General features: G+C 36.2%; 1 protein-coding gene and 1 pseudogene across 1 annotated transcript; both read right to left on the bottom strand.

The window, feature by feature from the left end:
• Positions 1-11,147: 11,147 nt before the first annotated feature.
• LOC131650105 (mitogen-activated protein kinase kinase kinase 20-like) lies at positions 11,148-12,086 on the bottom strand (annotated as a pseudogene).
• A 1,099-nt stretch (positions 12,087-13,185) lies between these two features.
• LOC131650106 (uncharacterized) lies at positions 13,186-14,651 on the bottom strand. Its single transcript, XM_058919840.1, has 2 exons — positions 14,622-14,651; positions 13,186-14,520 (listed from the first exon to the last, which is right to left on the bottom strand). The coding sequence occupies exons 1-2, from the start codon at positions 14,649-14,651 to the stop codon at positions 13,186-13,188; spliced, it is 1,365 nt and encodes a 454-aa protein (XP_058775823.1).
• Positions 14,652-16,777: the final 2,126 nt, after the last annotated feature.

Below are 16,777 nucleotides of genomic sequence, written 5' to 3' on the forward strand. Positions count from 1 at the left end.
GAAGTATGCTTCAAACGACGATTGCACAGACACATACGATTGCGATCGAGTCGAAGAGATTGCAGAAGCGCTTGAAGAAGATCTTGAGGATTGTCCCAAAATGTTTGAGAGGTTGGTAAGCGATGCAGAGAAACCGTTGTATGATGGTTGTTCAAAATTCACAAGATTTTCTGTGGTGTTAAAGTTGTACAACTTAAAGGCGGACAATGGATGGTCGGATAAAAGTTTCACAGAGTTATTAGCCCTAATGAAAGATATGCTACCAAAGGATAATGTTCTTCCCAATCGAACGTATGAAGCCAAAAAGATGTTGTCCTCTATTGGCATGAGCTATGATAAGATACATGCATGTCCAAACGATTTCGTTTTGTTTCGAAACGAGTATGCAGCGTTGAATGAGTGTCCTAAATGCGGTGCCCCTCGATATAAGAAAAAGTTGTCTCCTGCCAAAGTCTTATGGTATTTTCCTATAATTCCGAGATTTAGACGCATGTATCGTAGTGAGACCGATTCAAGACACTTGACTTGGCATGTAGATGAAAGAATTATTGATGGAAAGTTGCGACATCCGGCAGACTCACCGCAATGGATGAAAGTTGATACTGATTATCCCGAATTTGGAAAAGAAGCAAGAAACCTTCGCTTGTCATTGTCTACTGATGGAATGAACCCGCATGGTATTCAAAGTATCTCACATAACACATGGCCTGTGATTCTTATGATTTATAACCTACCTCCGTGGCTATGTATGAAGCGTAAGTACATGATGTTATCTATGCTAATTTCTGGGCCTAAACAACCAGGGAATGACATAGACGTATACTTGGCACCCTTAATCGAAGATTTAAAGTTTTTGTGGGAGAACGGTGTGGAGGTTTACGATGGGTATAGGAAGGAAAGTTTCAACTTGAGGGCGATGTTGTTTGGAACAATTAATGATTTTCCAGCATACGGAAATCTATCCGGGTACAACAATAAAGGTCAAAAGGCGTATCCTGTTTGTGAAGATGAAACCGATACGACACGATTGGAGCTTTGTCAGAAGAATGTCTTTCTCGGCCATCGTAGATTCTTAAATTCTAATCATCACTACCGTGGGTGGAGAAAAGCATTCAATGGAAAGGCCGAACATCGTACAGCCCCGCCTTTTTTGTCAGGTGATCAAATTTTTGAAAAGGTGAAAGATATGAGCACTCAGTTTGGCAAGCCTTTTGCACATTCACTTGTCAAGGCTGGGTGGAAGAAGAAGTCAATTTTTTTTGAACTTCCATATTGGAAGTCGTTGTACGTAAGACATTTCCTGGATGTTATGCATATTGAAAAAAATGTATTTGACAGCGTCATTGGTACGTTACTCAATATACAAGGAAAGTCTAAGGATGACCTTAACATAAGGAAGGACATGGTAAACATGGGAATGAGAACTGAATTGGGACCCGTGACAAAAGGAAGACGAACATATCTGCCACCTGCTTTTTACACTCTATCTAGAAAGGAGAAGAAAACATTGTGTAAGTTCCTCAGTGAAGTTAATGTTCCAGAAGGCTACTCTTCAGATATTAGAAGACTTGTGTCAATGAAAGACCTCAAGTTAAAGAGTTTGAAGACGCATGATTGCCATGTTATAATGGAACATTTTTTACCAATAGGTATACGTTCTATTCTGCTAGAAAAAGTAAGAAGCGCAATAACTAAGCTGTGTTTCTTCTTCAGGTCAATTTGCAGTAAGGTGGTCGATCCCGCGATCTTACCAACATTGCAAAAAGAGATAGTTGTTACTTTATGTGATCTTGAAATGTATTTTCCTCCCTCGTTTTTTGACATAATGGTTCATCTAGTCGTTCATCTTGTGAAAGAGACACAATTGTGCAGACCAGCTTATATGAGATGGATGTACCCTGCTGAACGTTATATGAAAATATTAAAAGGGTACGTGAAAAACAGAAGTCGACCGGAGGGTTGTATTGCCGAACGATACGTTGTTGAAGAAGCGGTTGAGTTTTGTACTGAATATCTGTCAAATGTTCAATCAATTGGACTCCCCAAATCTCATATTGTCGAAAAAAAAGAAGGAAAAAGGCTAATTGGAAATAAAGTTGTGACAGTATCAATGGTCGGACGGGATCAAGCGCACTTGTATGTTCTGCACAATGAGATTGAGGTTGAGCCGTATGTTGAAATGCACAAGGTTGTTCTCCGAGATTTAAATCCAAATAGAAATGAGAACTGGATAGTACGAGAGCACAATCGAAGTTTCATACCGTTGTTTAGGGATCATATTTATTCAAAGTATCGTTCAGATCCTGCTTCAGTAACAGAAAGGTTGAGATGTTTAGCCTATGGTCCAAGTGTAATTGTGTTTTCTTATAGCGCATACGCAATTAATGGATACACATTTTATACCAAACAACAGGATGATAAAAGTACTATGCAAAATAGTGGTGTTACCTTGGTAGCTGAAGCAATGCACATATCAAGTGCGAATGACTTAAATCCGAAATTTGCAAATTTGTTATATTTTGGGGTTATCGAGCGCATTTTGGTGTTTGATTACGCGAAGTTTCAGATTCCTGTATTTGGTTGCAAGTGGGTTGAAAATAATAGTGGCATACGAAAGGATAAGTCAGGATTTTTGCAAGTGGATCTCAATAGGGTAGGGTACAAAGATGAGCCTTTCATTCTAGCCTCTCAAGCTAAACAAGTGTTCTATGTCAATGATCCGACAAGTACGAAATGGTCTATAGTGCTTTTATCTAACAAAATAGTTGATGAAAACATTGAAGATCAAGGTGATATTGGTGTTGGCATTGAATCTTGTACAAGAAACGATCAAAATGAGAATGAATCTTGTACTAGAAATGATCATAATGAGGGTATTTGGATCAATCCAACCGTCCGCGTTGTTAAGAGACGCGTAGAACACAATCCTACAAAGAAAAGAAAGAGACGTTAGTGATAAAGGTAATAGTATACATATTCCGACTAATTTGCTTTATTCAATTTGTACCGATTGTTTTATTCAATAGTATAGTACTTATTCAATTTTGGTGCATATTCTCGTTTTGTACATAACTTTTGAACCATGTATCCATTTGTCGACTTCTTTACATGTAACTATACTATTTTGACGATTCCGGAGCTTCTCATGCACTTATCTTTACATTTCGGGACTGTTTTTTTATCGGTTTTGCTTCTGCCCGTAATCAAAAGTCGGGCTTAGGGTCTGTGTAATACGGTGAACTGACTTTTTATAATCGAAAATGTCGCGGTTAAGCAAGAGTCGCCACCGACTTTTATTTTATCCAAACAATATTCGGAAAGGCAAAAAGAAACAGAAAAAAACCTTTTTTAAAGAAATCTAAGTTCGGGGGGTAATTTATGCAAAGGGAAGGTGTAAGGCACCCTTTGCATCCATGGTTTTCCATGGGCTCTTAATTGCTTTGCTTGCTCGTTTGTTTAGAAAATGTAGATGAAAGAGATAGGGACTTTAGCTCGTAAATGAGCGTAGCCCTTTTGAAAAATTATGAGAAAGAATATAATGAAAGTTTGAGCATTGCAAGGCAATTAGGGGCAATTACCTTAAACTCAGATGATAGGTCTCTTTTTAGCCTTTCAGAATGAAAGGGTCTATCCTTGCCATAAGAGGGCAGGAAGCCTTTCGTTTGGAGGTTGAAGGGTCATCGAAGCATCCTTTACCATAAGACTGTCCCATGCCATAGAAGGGCAGGTAGTCTAAGGCAAGAATCAGAATAAGCCATTTTTTCGTTAGGCAACCAGAAGATACCTCAGCCTTTTTCCGTAGGCAACTTTCGAGGGTCGAGGTCATATTGTGTATCGAAGGCAGCATCATTTAGGGTCGTATGACCTTTAATTATCGAGGCAGCATGGCTGAGGTATCCTCAAATTCGAGGGACATGGCTTATTCTGCAAAAAACACAAAGGCAACAGGCGACAGGCAACAAGGCAACAGAGAGGTTACCCCAAAAGTGTGCGTGTGTGCACCAATCATGTGATTCAATTCGAAATATATTATCTTGTAATTAAATGGCTCTAATTCAGTTCAAGATTGCACTCCCTAAATTACTAACCACGCAATTTAAACAATTTAAACAATGTAATCAACAAATACGGGGGAGGGAAATTGTAACCAGCGGATCCCTTAATAGGGTTTGACATAAGTAATAATTAGAGCAAAGTTTTAGGGTTACCGACATTCGAAGCTTTGACAATTGGCAAACCCTGGAAAGGTGGGAAAAATAAACAAAGATATGGTGAGTGCATTATCGGTTCAGGGGCGAACAAAGCTAACCCTAAAAATAAAAGATAAAGAAACTAAAAATAAATAAATAAATAAACAGGCACTTAGCTTCGATTGATGAAGGTTGATGGGCAAAAGTTTGCCTTGAGCATTAAGCATTGACCCTGATCATCCGAGAATTGATAGGAAAGTAATAGGAAAAAGTAAGTGTAGGAGGAGTTCATTGACGGGGGAAATCAAACCCTAATAAAATAAAATAAATGCAGAAAAATACTTAAACAAGGAAAGATTAGAACTTAGCTTTGAATTTGATCTGGTAGGGTTGACAGTTAGGGGAATCTTGATTAATCCATGAATGCACGCGGAGGCGATGAATGTTTGAAATCACGATGGTAATACCTCGCCAAAAAAAAAGAAAGTGTTAGGATGAATATATAAAATGGTGCATGAACACATAACAAAAATACTAACAAATATTGATTATAATTAACAAAAGAAAAATCTTTAAAAAAAAATATATATTAAATTCTAAAAGAAAAATTAAGACACACTATATTTTTTAGTATTTTTTAATAAACAAATAAAAGAAAAACATTATTTATTTTAGTGTTTTTGAATGAGTTATGTATTTTTAATAATTAGAAACCTAAATTGAATCAATAATCTAATAGCTAAATTAATCCTACATGTTTAATTAAAACTAAGATTAATTGTTTTTATTCTTAGTTTAATGGAAAACAAAATTATATAAAAAAACTTAAAAAGAAAGAAAAGAATGACGTTACAAACTTAGTTTGACTAATTCAATCCACCTAAATAAAATAATGAAGAAAAATAGCAATAGAGGGCTTTTACGGTTCGGAAACTTTGTGTGAGTTATTCATCCCTTTCAATTTCTCATCTTTCTCTAAAACCATCAAAGTAAAACACCAATACACAGAGCCAGACATGAATCATAGAAGGAATTGGAAACGTACCGTAGTTGTTGATGAATGGTGGGTCGTGGTCGGCGACGGTGGCTGTGGATAGCCACGCGGTTGTTGGCGAGGTATTCATCGAAGATTTGTGAGCACGAAGTTCTCGCGCGGTGGTTCTGCGTGTGTGGATCCGTTCCGACAGGGGAGCTTCTCGCGGTAGAGCTTCGGCCATGGTGTCTCGGTGTTGTTGTTGCTGTGGTTGTGCGATCTACTGATGCTGGTTGTGCACGGAGAAGGTGAGGGCGGGACAACCGAGATCGTCGGAGGGATACACTGCGCCGTCGGGAGAGTCGTGCGTGATGGTGAAGGGCGGCGAACTCGGTCACAGGTGGTTGGCGGTTCCGTCGGATGGGTGATGACAAGTGGATCCGAACTCCTTCATCTATTTAGTTCTGGACCTGTAATCAATGAAAATAACAACAAGCATTATATGACTACAGTTATTATTTTCTAATTTGAACTTTCTTAGATTCATGAACTCTTGATGTTTGTTCCGATCTTCTTTTCCTTGTTATCTCTGTTACTGCAATTTGACAGAAAAAAAGGAAACCACATTCGCATTTGTATTTTGTTAGAGTAAATGAAAAAGTATGCAACTTAAAAAATACATTATGGTTCATAAGAGGGGTTTTGATTTATAACATAACATGGTGAAGGTTATATTGAACAATTTGGGGGTTGGATTTGAACATGGTGGTTTGACGATTTTGAGTGTTAGAAATTTGTTGGGTTATGGTATCGGATTGAAGGTGTAGAGAAACAATAAGGATTTCCTTTGGTGAATTATATACATGAGAGAGGTATTGAGAGGTTGTCACTTATTGAATGGAATTGTAGTGGGTGAAGAAGGTTAATGGTTGTCAAATATGTGCCGTGGAAAGGGTTTAGAAACATAGGGTTCAGTCCTTGGTCCCTGTAAACGTGGAAGTGAGTGACTATTTATAAGATACAAAATTAGGTTAAAATGCATGAGATCAAATGGACCGTAATTAGCTAAAAATAACCAAAAGTCCAAAATTGAAATTATTTGATTTGAGTTTTATAATTATATTTAATCAATTAAAAATAACAACCTAAAATGCAAAAGGGTGTAGAATCTTTTCAAATAAAATATGAATAAAGCAAAGTAAAAAAAAGTATTTTTATTATTATTTTTTTTTTAACAAATAATAAATACGAAATTAAATATATAAAAAACTATTTTTTGTGATTTGATTTTTTTTTTTAATGAAAATGAAGTTAGAAAATAAAAAGTAAAATGTCAGAAGTGGGATTTGTACTTGGGACCTCTCGCTCTTGTACCCTTACCCTCAAAGTCTTACCAATTGTGCCATGTCACTTAATTGAAAAATAATATTTGTAATTATATGAGGGCAAATTTTGGGGTATGACAGTCTGAATTTGGGAAAACCGACTTTATTTTTGAGTCCGTGGGGACGTTTTACCATAGCCATGTAAATTTCGTTCAATTCCGACAACTTTCTTTTTTGACGCTTATTTTGATTTGTACTGATTTCGTTTCCGATTTACTTGTACATGCATGGTTTGACTTCCATTTGACTTGTATAGATTGTTAGCTTATTAATAGTGTACTAATGTGCTTTAGTTTGTTTGATACAGGTTCAATGGCTCCGGATAGAGATGCTCCACCTGAAAACTCACAAGAAAACTCACAAGAAAGAGATGCTCAAGAAAGAGATGCTCCGGATACAAATGCTCCACCTGATACTGAAGCAAAAGAAGTTGCACGAGGCATCACCATTATGAAGGGAATCATTCGACATAGAGACCAAGGATTAGTATACCATTTGGAATGGAATTCTAAAAACCAACCAATTGGTCCTATTTCTGCAAAGTTGACAAGCTATATTGGTACACTTGTTCGTATGCATATTCCAGTCTCCGTAGCTAAATGGAATCTGAAAAGCGAAGAGTTGGATGCGAAAAAAAAAGCGATTTGGGACGAGCTTCAGGTATATATCATATATGGTTGTTGTTATTATCTTGACGATAAATTGTTTAAATTACTTATACTAACACACTATGCGTATGTTTTTTTGCAGAGGACTTTTGACATACCAGATGAGCGTAGACGCTACATACTTAGTTTGGTCGGAAAAAGATATAGAGGGTGGAAAGCTTTTTTGGCAAACACCTATCTTAAGGATAAAGATGGAAACTTTCTTGAAGAGGCACCGGGACGGCCAAAAAAGTATGAGATCTTCATTGATGAAAAAGATTGGGTTGAGTTTGTAAATCAAAGAGATGGAGATTTTCGGAAAAGGAGTGTCACAAATAGTGCGAGAGCATCAAAACCCGCGTATCCATACAAAAAAGGGCGTTTGGGATATGCACGCTTAGAGGATAAAATTGTAAGTAAATAGAAATGAGTTTTAATTAATTGTCTAAATGTGTTTTATTTGACGATTTTATCATTTGTGTCAATGCATAGTTAGAGGAGACTAAAAGTGAGGAAACTTCACTTCCTGTACATGTGTTGTGGAAGGAAGCTCGTGTGGGCAAGAATCAAGCTGTCGATCCCGATGTTCAGAGAGTTTATACTGAATGTGTAAGTATAATACTGTGTCTTTAATTAAATCAAATGTTTTTTAATATATAAATGATTTTTTATCTCCACTAATAATTATTGAAATGTGAATGAATTACAGGAGACCTTGTCGCAATCGGTGTCCACCGATGAGGACCAGGATGATAGGATCGTACTTAGTAGAGCACTAGATGCTCCTGAGTATCCCGGTCGGGTGAGGGGTAAGGGTCATGGTGTGACTCCAACATCTTTTTACAAGCATCCTAGGAGAAGAAATCCTACCAACCAATAAGTGTTGCAAAAATTGCAGGAATTGCAAGCACAAGTCTCTGAATTGCAAAGAGATAAAGATGTGTATATGAGAGAAAAGTGCAATACTGCATCGGTGAAAGAAACTAGTGATAAAGCTAGTTTCAACTGTCAAAGAAAACTTCCCGAGGTAATTATAAATTTCTTTTCCTTACAAATTGTTCTATTTTATTAACGATAATGACTTTATATTTACTATTGGTTTAGGGCATTTCTTCTTGCCAACTATACTTATCGTCACCGTATTATCGCCTAGTTGGCAAGGGAAAAGTGCACAACACTGTGGGAGATTTACTTCACCATAGACCGCTCCCGGATGGACACCTGAAAGTATCAGTTGATGTTGTATTAGATCATGATGCGGTGCTACCGGTACCTGACATGGTCTCAGAGACAACATTGATGCGAGATGCAATAGGTTCATTTGTTGCATGGCCCTCGAAGCTCATTATCATTGGTGATGAGGTATATTCAAAACCATTATGAATCATTTAGTTTTCGAATGTCAATTCTGCACCGTTACGTTAATTATTTTTTACATTTTAATTTTAGACTGCTCCTACAAAACCCGCAATTAAGGGCAAAGGGATTTTACAGGAGGAGGAGTCTGTTGCATCACTAAAAGAGGTACATTTATGGTGTTAATATATAATTTGAATCTAAAACTGCATAATTTTATATTTTATCGATCGTTATATGATTTTTAGGCATCTGCTCGGGGGTCACAACAAGTGACACAGGACGTTCGTAGCGTACCACCTAAGGGTCCTCCGAAGCAAGCGGCAAAAAAAGGTGGTGCTTTTGTGCCTCGATACCGGACGACGCTCGGAACACTTGTTGATATGTCCGATTTGAAGGAAGGTGCTCTCCGTCAAATCAATATGGAGGTAGGTATCTTTGGTATTGAATTCATGTCACATATTGCAATAGATGACTTGGAAGAGATTTTTACGCAAGAACAACTAGGCGTCGCTAATATGCACTCGTACATCCGGTAATATTCACTCATCCGATATATTATTTAATTAGTCAAACAATTTATTTACTCATTATGTTTATTATGTTTGTCACTCATCCGGTAATATACACTAATATGCACTCATACATCCGGTTATTCACTCATCCGCTAATATGTTTATAATGTTTTTATTTAAGGTTGTTGCGTGACAGAGTGTTGCGCGGGACTGCATTGTCAAACAGATTCCGTTTCGTGTCTTCCGCCCATTACAGCGGAATGACAATTGCCTCGGAACCGGAATCAGTTAGACTGCGCTTAGTCGATAGATTCATGTCATCCGACAATACAGAAAGTCTGATTCTTTGGGCGTATAATACCCGACCAGTAGGGTTAGTTTCTCATTCTTGGTTCATTTAATCTTTGTTTCTTTTGCGTAGCAAAATTTTCATATAACCTATTGTTTTAATTTATAGAGCACACTGGTTGTTGCTTGCTATCAACTCGATAAGAGAAGTTGTATATTTTCTGAATTCGGTAGATGGTGAGTGGAGCAATTATCCGGCTATGAAGGAAATCCTTGATTTGTAAGTGGGATCGTTCTAAATATTCGTGTATATTTATATATTTACTTGTTTGTGGGATTGATCTAAACATATGCTTTTATATATTTGTTAGATCAATACAAGTGTTCCGAAGTCAACGGGACGCACAGGTATCCCGGACTAAATCAAACAACATTACTTGGATCAAAGTGCAGGTACATTATTTTTCACAATTTTGCTTATAATATTTATGCTACTTGATAAAACAAGACAACTATAAAATCTTATTTGTTTTTCTATGTAGTGTCCGATACAGCGGAACAGTTCAGACTGCGGATACTTTGTTTTGAGGTTTATGAAAGAAATCCTTCAAATGAATCAATTAGAGATTCCAATCACGGTATGGATTTATAACTTAATTAGATAACTTCTTATAATTTATTACATTTAACTAAATCATTCATATAATGTTTTTATTCTATAGTACTTTGACGAATTCCGTGCTGCTTCTTACACGAGACTTAAGTTGGAAGAAATCAAAGAGGAACTGTGTCAATTTTATATTCATCAGCTATTCATGTAGTAGGATTTGTGTCGATTTGAAGAGAATATTATAGTACTCTAGGATATATGGTTACTAACTTTGTTCATATTGTTGCCAATTAATATTTGAAGTTTAATATTGTTGATGTTAGAGATTTAGTTTGTTTGACATAATGATGTATATATATATATATATATAATTTTGGATATTATAATGGTATTATATTAGTATATATATAGTCCTACCTATGGTTGAAAATATATCGTCGAAAATATATTACAGGTCGAAAATATTACAGGTTGAAAATATATTACAGGTCGAAAATATTACAGGTCGAACTAGGAGGCTGAAATTACAGGCTGCACTTTAAAATATCTCATTTAGCAACGACAGCGCTTTTAAAAAGCGCTCTTAAAGGTCCACATACGAAAGCGCTTTGTTACAAAAAGCGCTGCCAAAGATTAAGAAAAAGAAAAAAAATGCAACCTACCAAAGCGCTTTTGGAAAAGCGCTCTAATAGAGGGGATACCAGAGCGCTTTTTCCAGCAAAAGCGCTCTTGTAGGTGGTCTACCAGAGCGCCTTTTCCAGAAAAAGCGCTATTATAGGGGGGGTCTACCAGAGCGCTTTTTCCAGAAAAAGCGCTCTTCTAGGGGGGTCTACCAGAGCGCTTTTTCTGTAAAAAACGCTCTTATAGGGGGTCTACCAGAGCGCTTTTAAAAGCGCTTTCGTTACCTACGCCAGCGCTGGCTTTGGCAGCGCTTTAAAGCGCTGTTAAATGCAAAAAAAAAAACGCTTTTGTATGTCTTCGTTGTTGTAGTGATTGCAAAAACTTTCATTCATTTCGATACTCAAAAAGATATTACAAAATAGAACAAATTCAAATATATTAAAACAACTTTCATTCATTTCATCAAAAAGAATTAATTAACATCATGTGATATAAACATTACAATGTGATTCATCAAAATTCTAATTTGACCGGACAAAACACCAGTCTGATTCTAATCAATCTATGTAACTAATTGTTGGAGTCTCTCCGTCGGTAAAGTCTTCACAGTAGAAAAGACCCATTGAATAAAATCAAAGTGAGTTCTTGGAGACATTAATGGCAATGACAACTCTTTCATAGATAAAACAGTTTCATCATCATCAGAAATAAAAGGGTGTTTCAATAGCATCTCATCACTCCATCTTTTCATAGGATCTTTACCAAAACACTTTTTAAGAAAATCTTTGCCTTCTTCTGATAATTCATCTGGAATCAACGGTAATTCTTTTCCAATCCCAATACGAATCATCAACGACCACGTATTTTCCTTGCTACTCATAATCCATGCTGGTTTACCGGTAATCATATCCACGACGGCGCAACCAAGAGCCCAAATATCCACCGGAGATTCATAAACGCTATCGTTAACCGACTCCGGCGCCATAAATATAGGAGTTCCTCTGAATTCCAACTTCTTCTCACCATGTTCTAAACCTTTCTCCTTTGCTAGACCAAAATCTGAAATCTTAACATTTCCGTTGTCGAATACAAGAATGTTTTCTAGCTTTATGTCACAATGAACAAAACCGTTTTCATGAATGTGTTTAAGTCCTTCTAAAACAGACCTTGTGTAACGGCGAATGAGAGTTTCCGAAAACTTTCCTCCGTGATTCTTGAGTTGATCGGAAAGTGTTCCACCGGCGGCATATTCAAGAAATATATTATAACAGTCTTCGCCATTTTCAAAAGTAAAATCGTGACCAAAACACTTGATAATATGTGGAGATGAACCTAAACAATCTATTATGTGTTTCTCCTATTGAAGAAAATGTGAGGTGTAGTTTTCGGAGGATTTGACGGCGGTGATAGACGGAAAGTTAAGAGATTGTTTTGTGTGTGTGGCTAATTAGACAGTGGCGAAGCTTCCACTACCTAGCATACCACCGCGAACCCAATCCATGTTTGTCATGTTTGTGTTACTATGAGGAAAGATGTATGTTATATTTCAAAACCTAAACCCTTAAATATCTGAGGTACCAACTTCTCTACGATAAGATATAAATTTAAATATTTCCATCATCAAACCAAATTTAATTATATAACATTTATTAATAAGTATTAATTATTTAATAGCAAGAACTGTTAGTTATTATTCTACTATTAATTACGATCTATATTTTAAATAAAAAATTTATCTTCTAAACTAAGTTACTACACTCCTTTCTCAAAATATAATTCTCAATTATACATTGATAATCAATATAAAAAAATGATTTATTAATTTTGCAATTAATTAGGATCTCTCTTCTAAACTAATTTCCTAAATATTATTATCCTTATTATTCAAAGTACAATATATATATTTAATCATATACACACGTTTGAGATTGGAAATCAATAAAAAAAAAGTCATACTAACGGATGCCCTAAAATATATTAAGAAATATACAAATAAAAAATTTGAATTAAAAAAAAAAACAATTATAAATAATAATTAAAATTTTTTTGTAAAATCATTATACAATTTTAAAAAAAATTATATTTACCTCTTAACTTATGCCCTTAAAACGCATCTTAGTATTACCTTAAAATAATCATTTTAATTGATAAACAATATTTTACATTGTAAATCCTGATAAAATAATGTAACATATATTTGATATCTAACACTAATTATGTTAGTTAGAAATAGTATAAGAGTATTGTTCCTGCGGAACAATATTTGTTACCGTCCCCAATGCGGGTACAACTATCACATGTGAAGGCCAAATTCTGATATTCCTTCACCCACAAACCCTAATTCATGCCTATAAATAGAGGGTATCACTCCCTTGATCAAACACACAAGAAATCCCAAAGTCACTTTTCATTCCAAAATCCATTTTTTTGTGTCATTTGCATTTCCATAGAAATTTTTAGTTAGAGAAGTTCTGGGTGCAAACCAACCTTTCTAACATCTTCCATACATCATTTTTTTTGATAAGCAACTATGTATTTAAATAGCACAAGGGGTGCCAACCCAAATACATAAAAAACACCAAACAGCAACGAAAAAACCACTAGAAACCCACCAACAAGGACGGATTAACTAGCCATATTTCCCGATCACACTCGATTCCTTTGTTAGCTAAAAAGGAAAACCAATCCCACCCCATAGATTTAATACAATTCACAACCCCCGACACATCCCACCTCTTATTTGAAAAGAGCAACTCATTCCGGGCACGCCAAATATTCCATGAAATCAAAAGCCAAAAGAAAGGGACCAATGGTGCACGTACACACACCTCCAGAAAACTTGCAAAACGATCAAGTATATCCATGTCCATGTTCCCGATTCCAATATCCATCTCTTCACCTAAAAGCCAAAACAAAACAAGCTTCCAAACCTTTCCGGATTCAGAACACCACATGAATAAATGCTCCCTCGATTCAGTACCGCTGTTGCATAACGGACAGGACAGCGCTTCACCTCTAACCAAAACCCCTCTACGCCAAAGCTCCTCCCTAGTGGGAAGGCTACTAAGGATAAACCGCCAACCGAAGCACTTTATACTTTCAGGAACCTTAGCCCTCCAAACACTATGAATAGCCATAATTTTCATATCCTCCAACCCAAAGGCCTCACGCCACAAATTGTACAGCCGACTGTAAGCGTCGCTGACCGAATAAGAGTCGTTCCCGCTGCCCCAAACCACCGTCCCCTCATCATCGTGCGAGACAGCATCCAGAAACCAAACATGATCATTGAATTTTCCTCTACAAACAGCCCTGATGTCACGCCACCATAAGGAAGATTTTTGCATTCTATATCTCGAAGTAACCTCGTGAATCCGCTGCTCACTACCATCGTATCTGCAAGTCAAAATATCTGACCAAACAGCCTGCGTATTCTCCAAACACCGCCAGCCCCACTTGCTAATTAACGCCAAATTGAATAACTTAACATTCTTAACCCCCAGCCCTCCGTCCTCCTTCGACAAACATACCTTGTCCCAACTAACCCACGCGATTCTCCTTTTATCATCTTTCGGTTTACCCCATAAGAAAGACCGTTGGATACTAGTAATTTCCTCCCACACCACCCTCGGAGCCTTGAAAAAAGAGAACCAGAAAATTGGAATATTGTTCAGCACCGAATTTAGAAGAGTTACCTTGCCTCCAAGGGAAAGATGCCTTCCCTGCCAAGAGCTCAATCTAGATCGCAACTTATTGATCACCGGCCTCCATGTTTCCTTTCTACGATGATTGTCTCCCACCGGTAGCCCCAAAAACTTGAACGGGAAACTGCCATTTGAGCATAACAGAAAAGTTGCTGCTGCCTTTAAGTCTTCAATTTCCACAGTGATACCAAACAGCCTAGTCTTGTTAAGATTTACACTAAGTCCGAAACACTTTCAAAGCCTCTTAACACAGCTTTGATACACCATAAGTTTTCGGCCTTTCCATCGCACAACATCACCGTAGAAGCTGTTGATCACCTCCAAACACTTACCAAACACCTCAAACTCAAAATCACTTCCATACCTCCGATAAAGCTTCACCAAAGGCCTTATGATTCCAAACTTTGTTCCATAAGCTCACTAGCCAAAATATCCATTCAAACACCTTCACTATGTCATATGGAAGTTGTTTGAATCATTCATTTGGAGGTGAAACACATGGGACATCAAATTCCATTTTTATTTTCTTGTTTTGTAGGTACAATCGAGTTCCAATTTCCAGAGGTCCTAAGGAGCAATGAAGCATTCATTTAGCTTCCCTACAACACAAGGAAGCTATTCAGATCAAGAAAAAACTTCTGGCATTTTAGCCTACTTAAAAGTCTAAGTCTGGCCTATTGCCTATCGTAGGCTTATCTTTTTGGCCTGAGCCTGGCCTTTTTGAAGGCCTGATTGGCCTATTAGCCTACTTAAAAGCCTACTTCATTTGAACATTTGTAAATAAGTCATTCAACTCTACTTTATATAAACTAACAAATTAAAAGATCAATGAGATTAAATGTTTGTTTGCATTGACTTATTTGATTTTACCTAGTGGCATAAATTTTGTGATACTATTTGTTTGAGAGAACTTATGGAAGAACATATTGTTAGAACAAAGTTTGGTTCTACATCTTTGAAATAGTTTTGATGATAACAAACACATATTTTTAATAAGAACATATATGCTCCCTAATTGTTATTGGTGTTTCAGAAGTTCTAAAGCAGAAAACGTAGCAGAAGGCTGCATTGAGGGAAGCTTATAAGAAGAAGAAAGTCTGAACATTAGTCTCTCAGAATCAGAAGGCATCATCAAGAGAGAGGTTTACAAGAATAAGAAGATCTAATCTCTGAAGGAAGGTTATAAGAACAAGTAGTTTTGATAACTTTGAAGGAAGTCTACAAGAACAATAAGTATTTGCCACTTGATCTCCGTCTAAAGAAGATCATGTTCTGAAAGTAACTACAACAAGTTCTCCAAGATCGAAGTAGTAAAGTTATCGATTGCTCAGGTTTTGAATGTGATTTCTCAGAAGCAGAAGTTATGAATCAAGCTCTGATAAGAGAAATGCTTCTTGCAACAATGCACGATGCTCTGATACTCTTTTCTGTTACAAAGTGTTAAATTCAAGATCTTCTATTAACGGCTGGATCATCAATTCTATGGACAAAATCTCTATCTTTGGAAAGGTCTTAAGTCATATTATTTCAACATTCCAAAAGTGAAAAATGTGTCTCTCAAACGGTTCAAAAGCTTCACTATATATTTAAGACACTACTGAAGTCAAAGTAGAGAACACTAATGCACAAACCATTACGAAAAACTCTCAATTTACTATTCATTCTTTTATTGTTTTTGTACATTGTTCTTAAATATTGTGTATACATCACAGTTGTGATACAACTTATTAGAAGCTCTTTTGTAAACACATAAGATTAAGTTTTGTTTTATTGTTCCTTGAGAAACCGGATTGTGGTTTATCTCAAGTTGTCATTGTGAAAGTTGTTGTAATCAAGTTTGATTTAATGGATTAAGTCCTCGTAAGAGAGAGGCAAAATCACCTTGGCGGGTGGAATGGAGTAGTTTGAGTTCAAACAAACCAGGATAATCAAACATGCCTTAAGTTTTTTATTTTATCAAAAACTCAATCCAACCTCCCTTATTGTGTTTTTCGAACCTTCACTTATGACATTGTTCATAAGATTTATTTTCATCTTATTTTCATAATTTCTTCAAGATAACTAAGATTTATTTTTAGAATTTAATTTAAAGTACAAAATACAATATAATAATAATAAAATTATTTATATTTATTTAAATAGGTCGGTCTCATAGGCGTAAAAGGTTTTTTATATGGCCTGTTGCCTAGCCTTTTTAGTTAAATAGGCTTTTAAAAAAGCCTAGGCCTTTTCTATTTATATAAAAAGCATGGCCTGACATAGGCCTATGTAGGCTGGACCGTAGGCCCCTGTTAGTCGGTCTGGCCTATTCCCACCCTTAGCTGTGTTATTATATTGGCTTTTCATGTTAATTTTTATATGAAGGATGACTGTAATTTAAATATTAACACGGTATTTAAGTTTCAACAAAACTGAATGTCAAAATTGAATGTCTAGTTTTAATATAATTATGAAGCATGAATGTTTATTATAATTTATGAATTTTTCT

This window comes from Vicia villosa, linkage group LG2 (assembly GCF_029867415.1).
Source record: "Vicia villosa cultivar HV-30 ecotype Madison, WI linkage group LG2, Vvil1.0, whole genome shotgun sequence".
NCBI lineage: Eukaryota > Viridiplantae > Streptophyta > Magnoliopsida > Fabales > Fabaceae > Vicia > Vicia villosa.

Excerpts from the sequence above, each read along its gene's own strand:
- LOC131650106 (XM_058919840.1), bottom strand. The coding sequence starts at position 14,651 with ATGGAAGTGATTTTGAGTTTGAGGTGTTTG. Across the intron at positions 14,521-14,621 it reads TTTTGAGTTTGAGGTGTTTG|TGTTTCGGACTTAGTGTAAA; the intron begins GTAAGTGTTTGG and ends AGGCTTTGAAAG.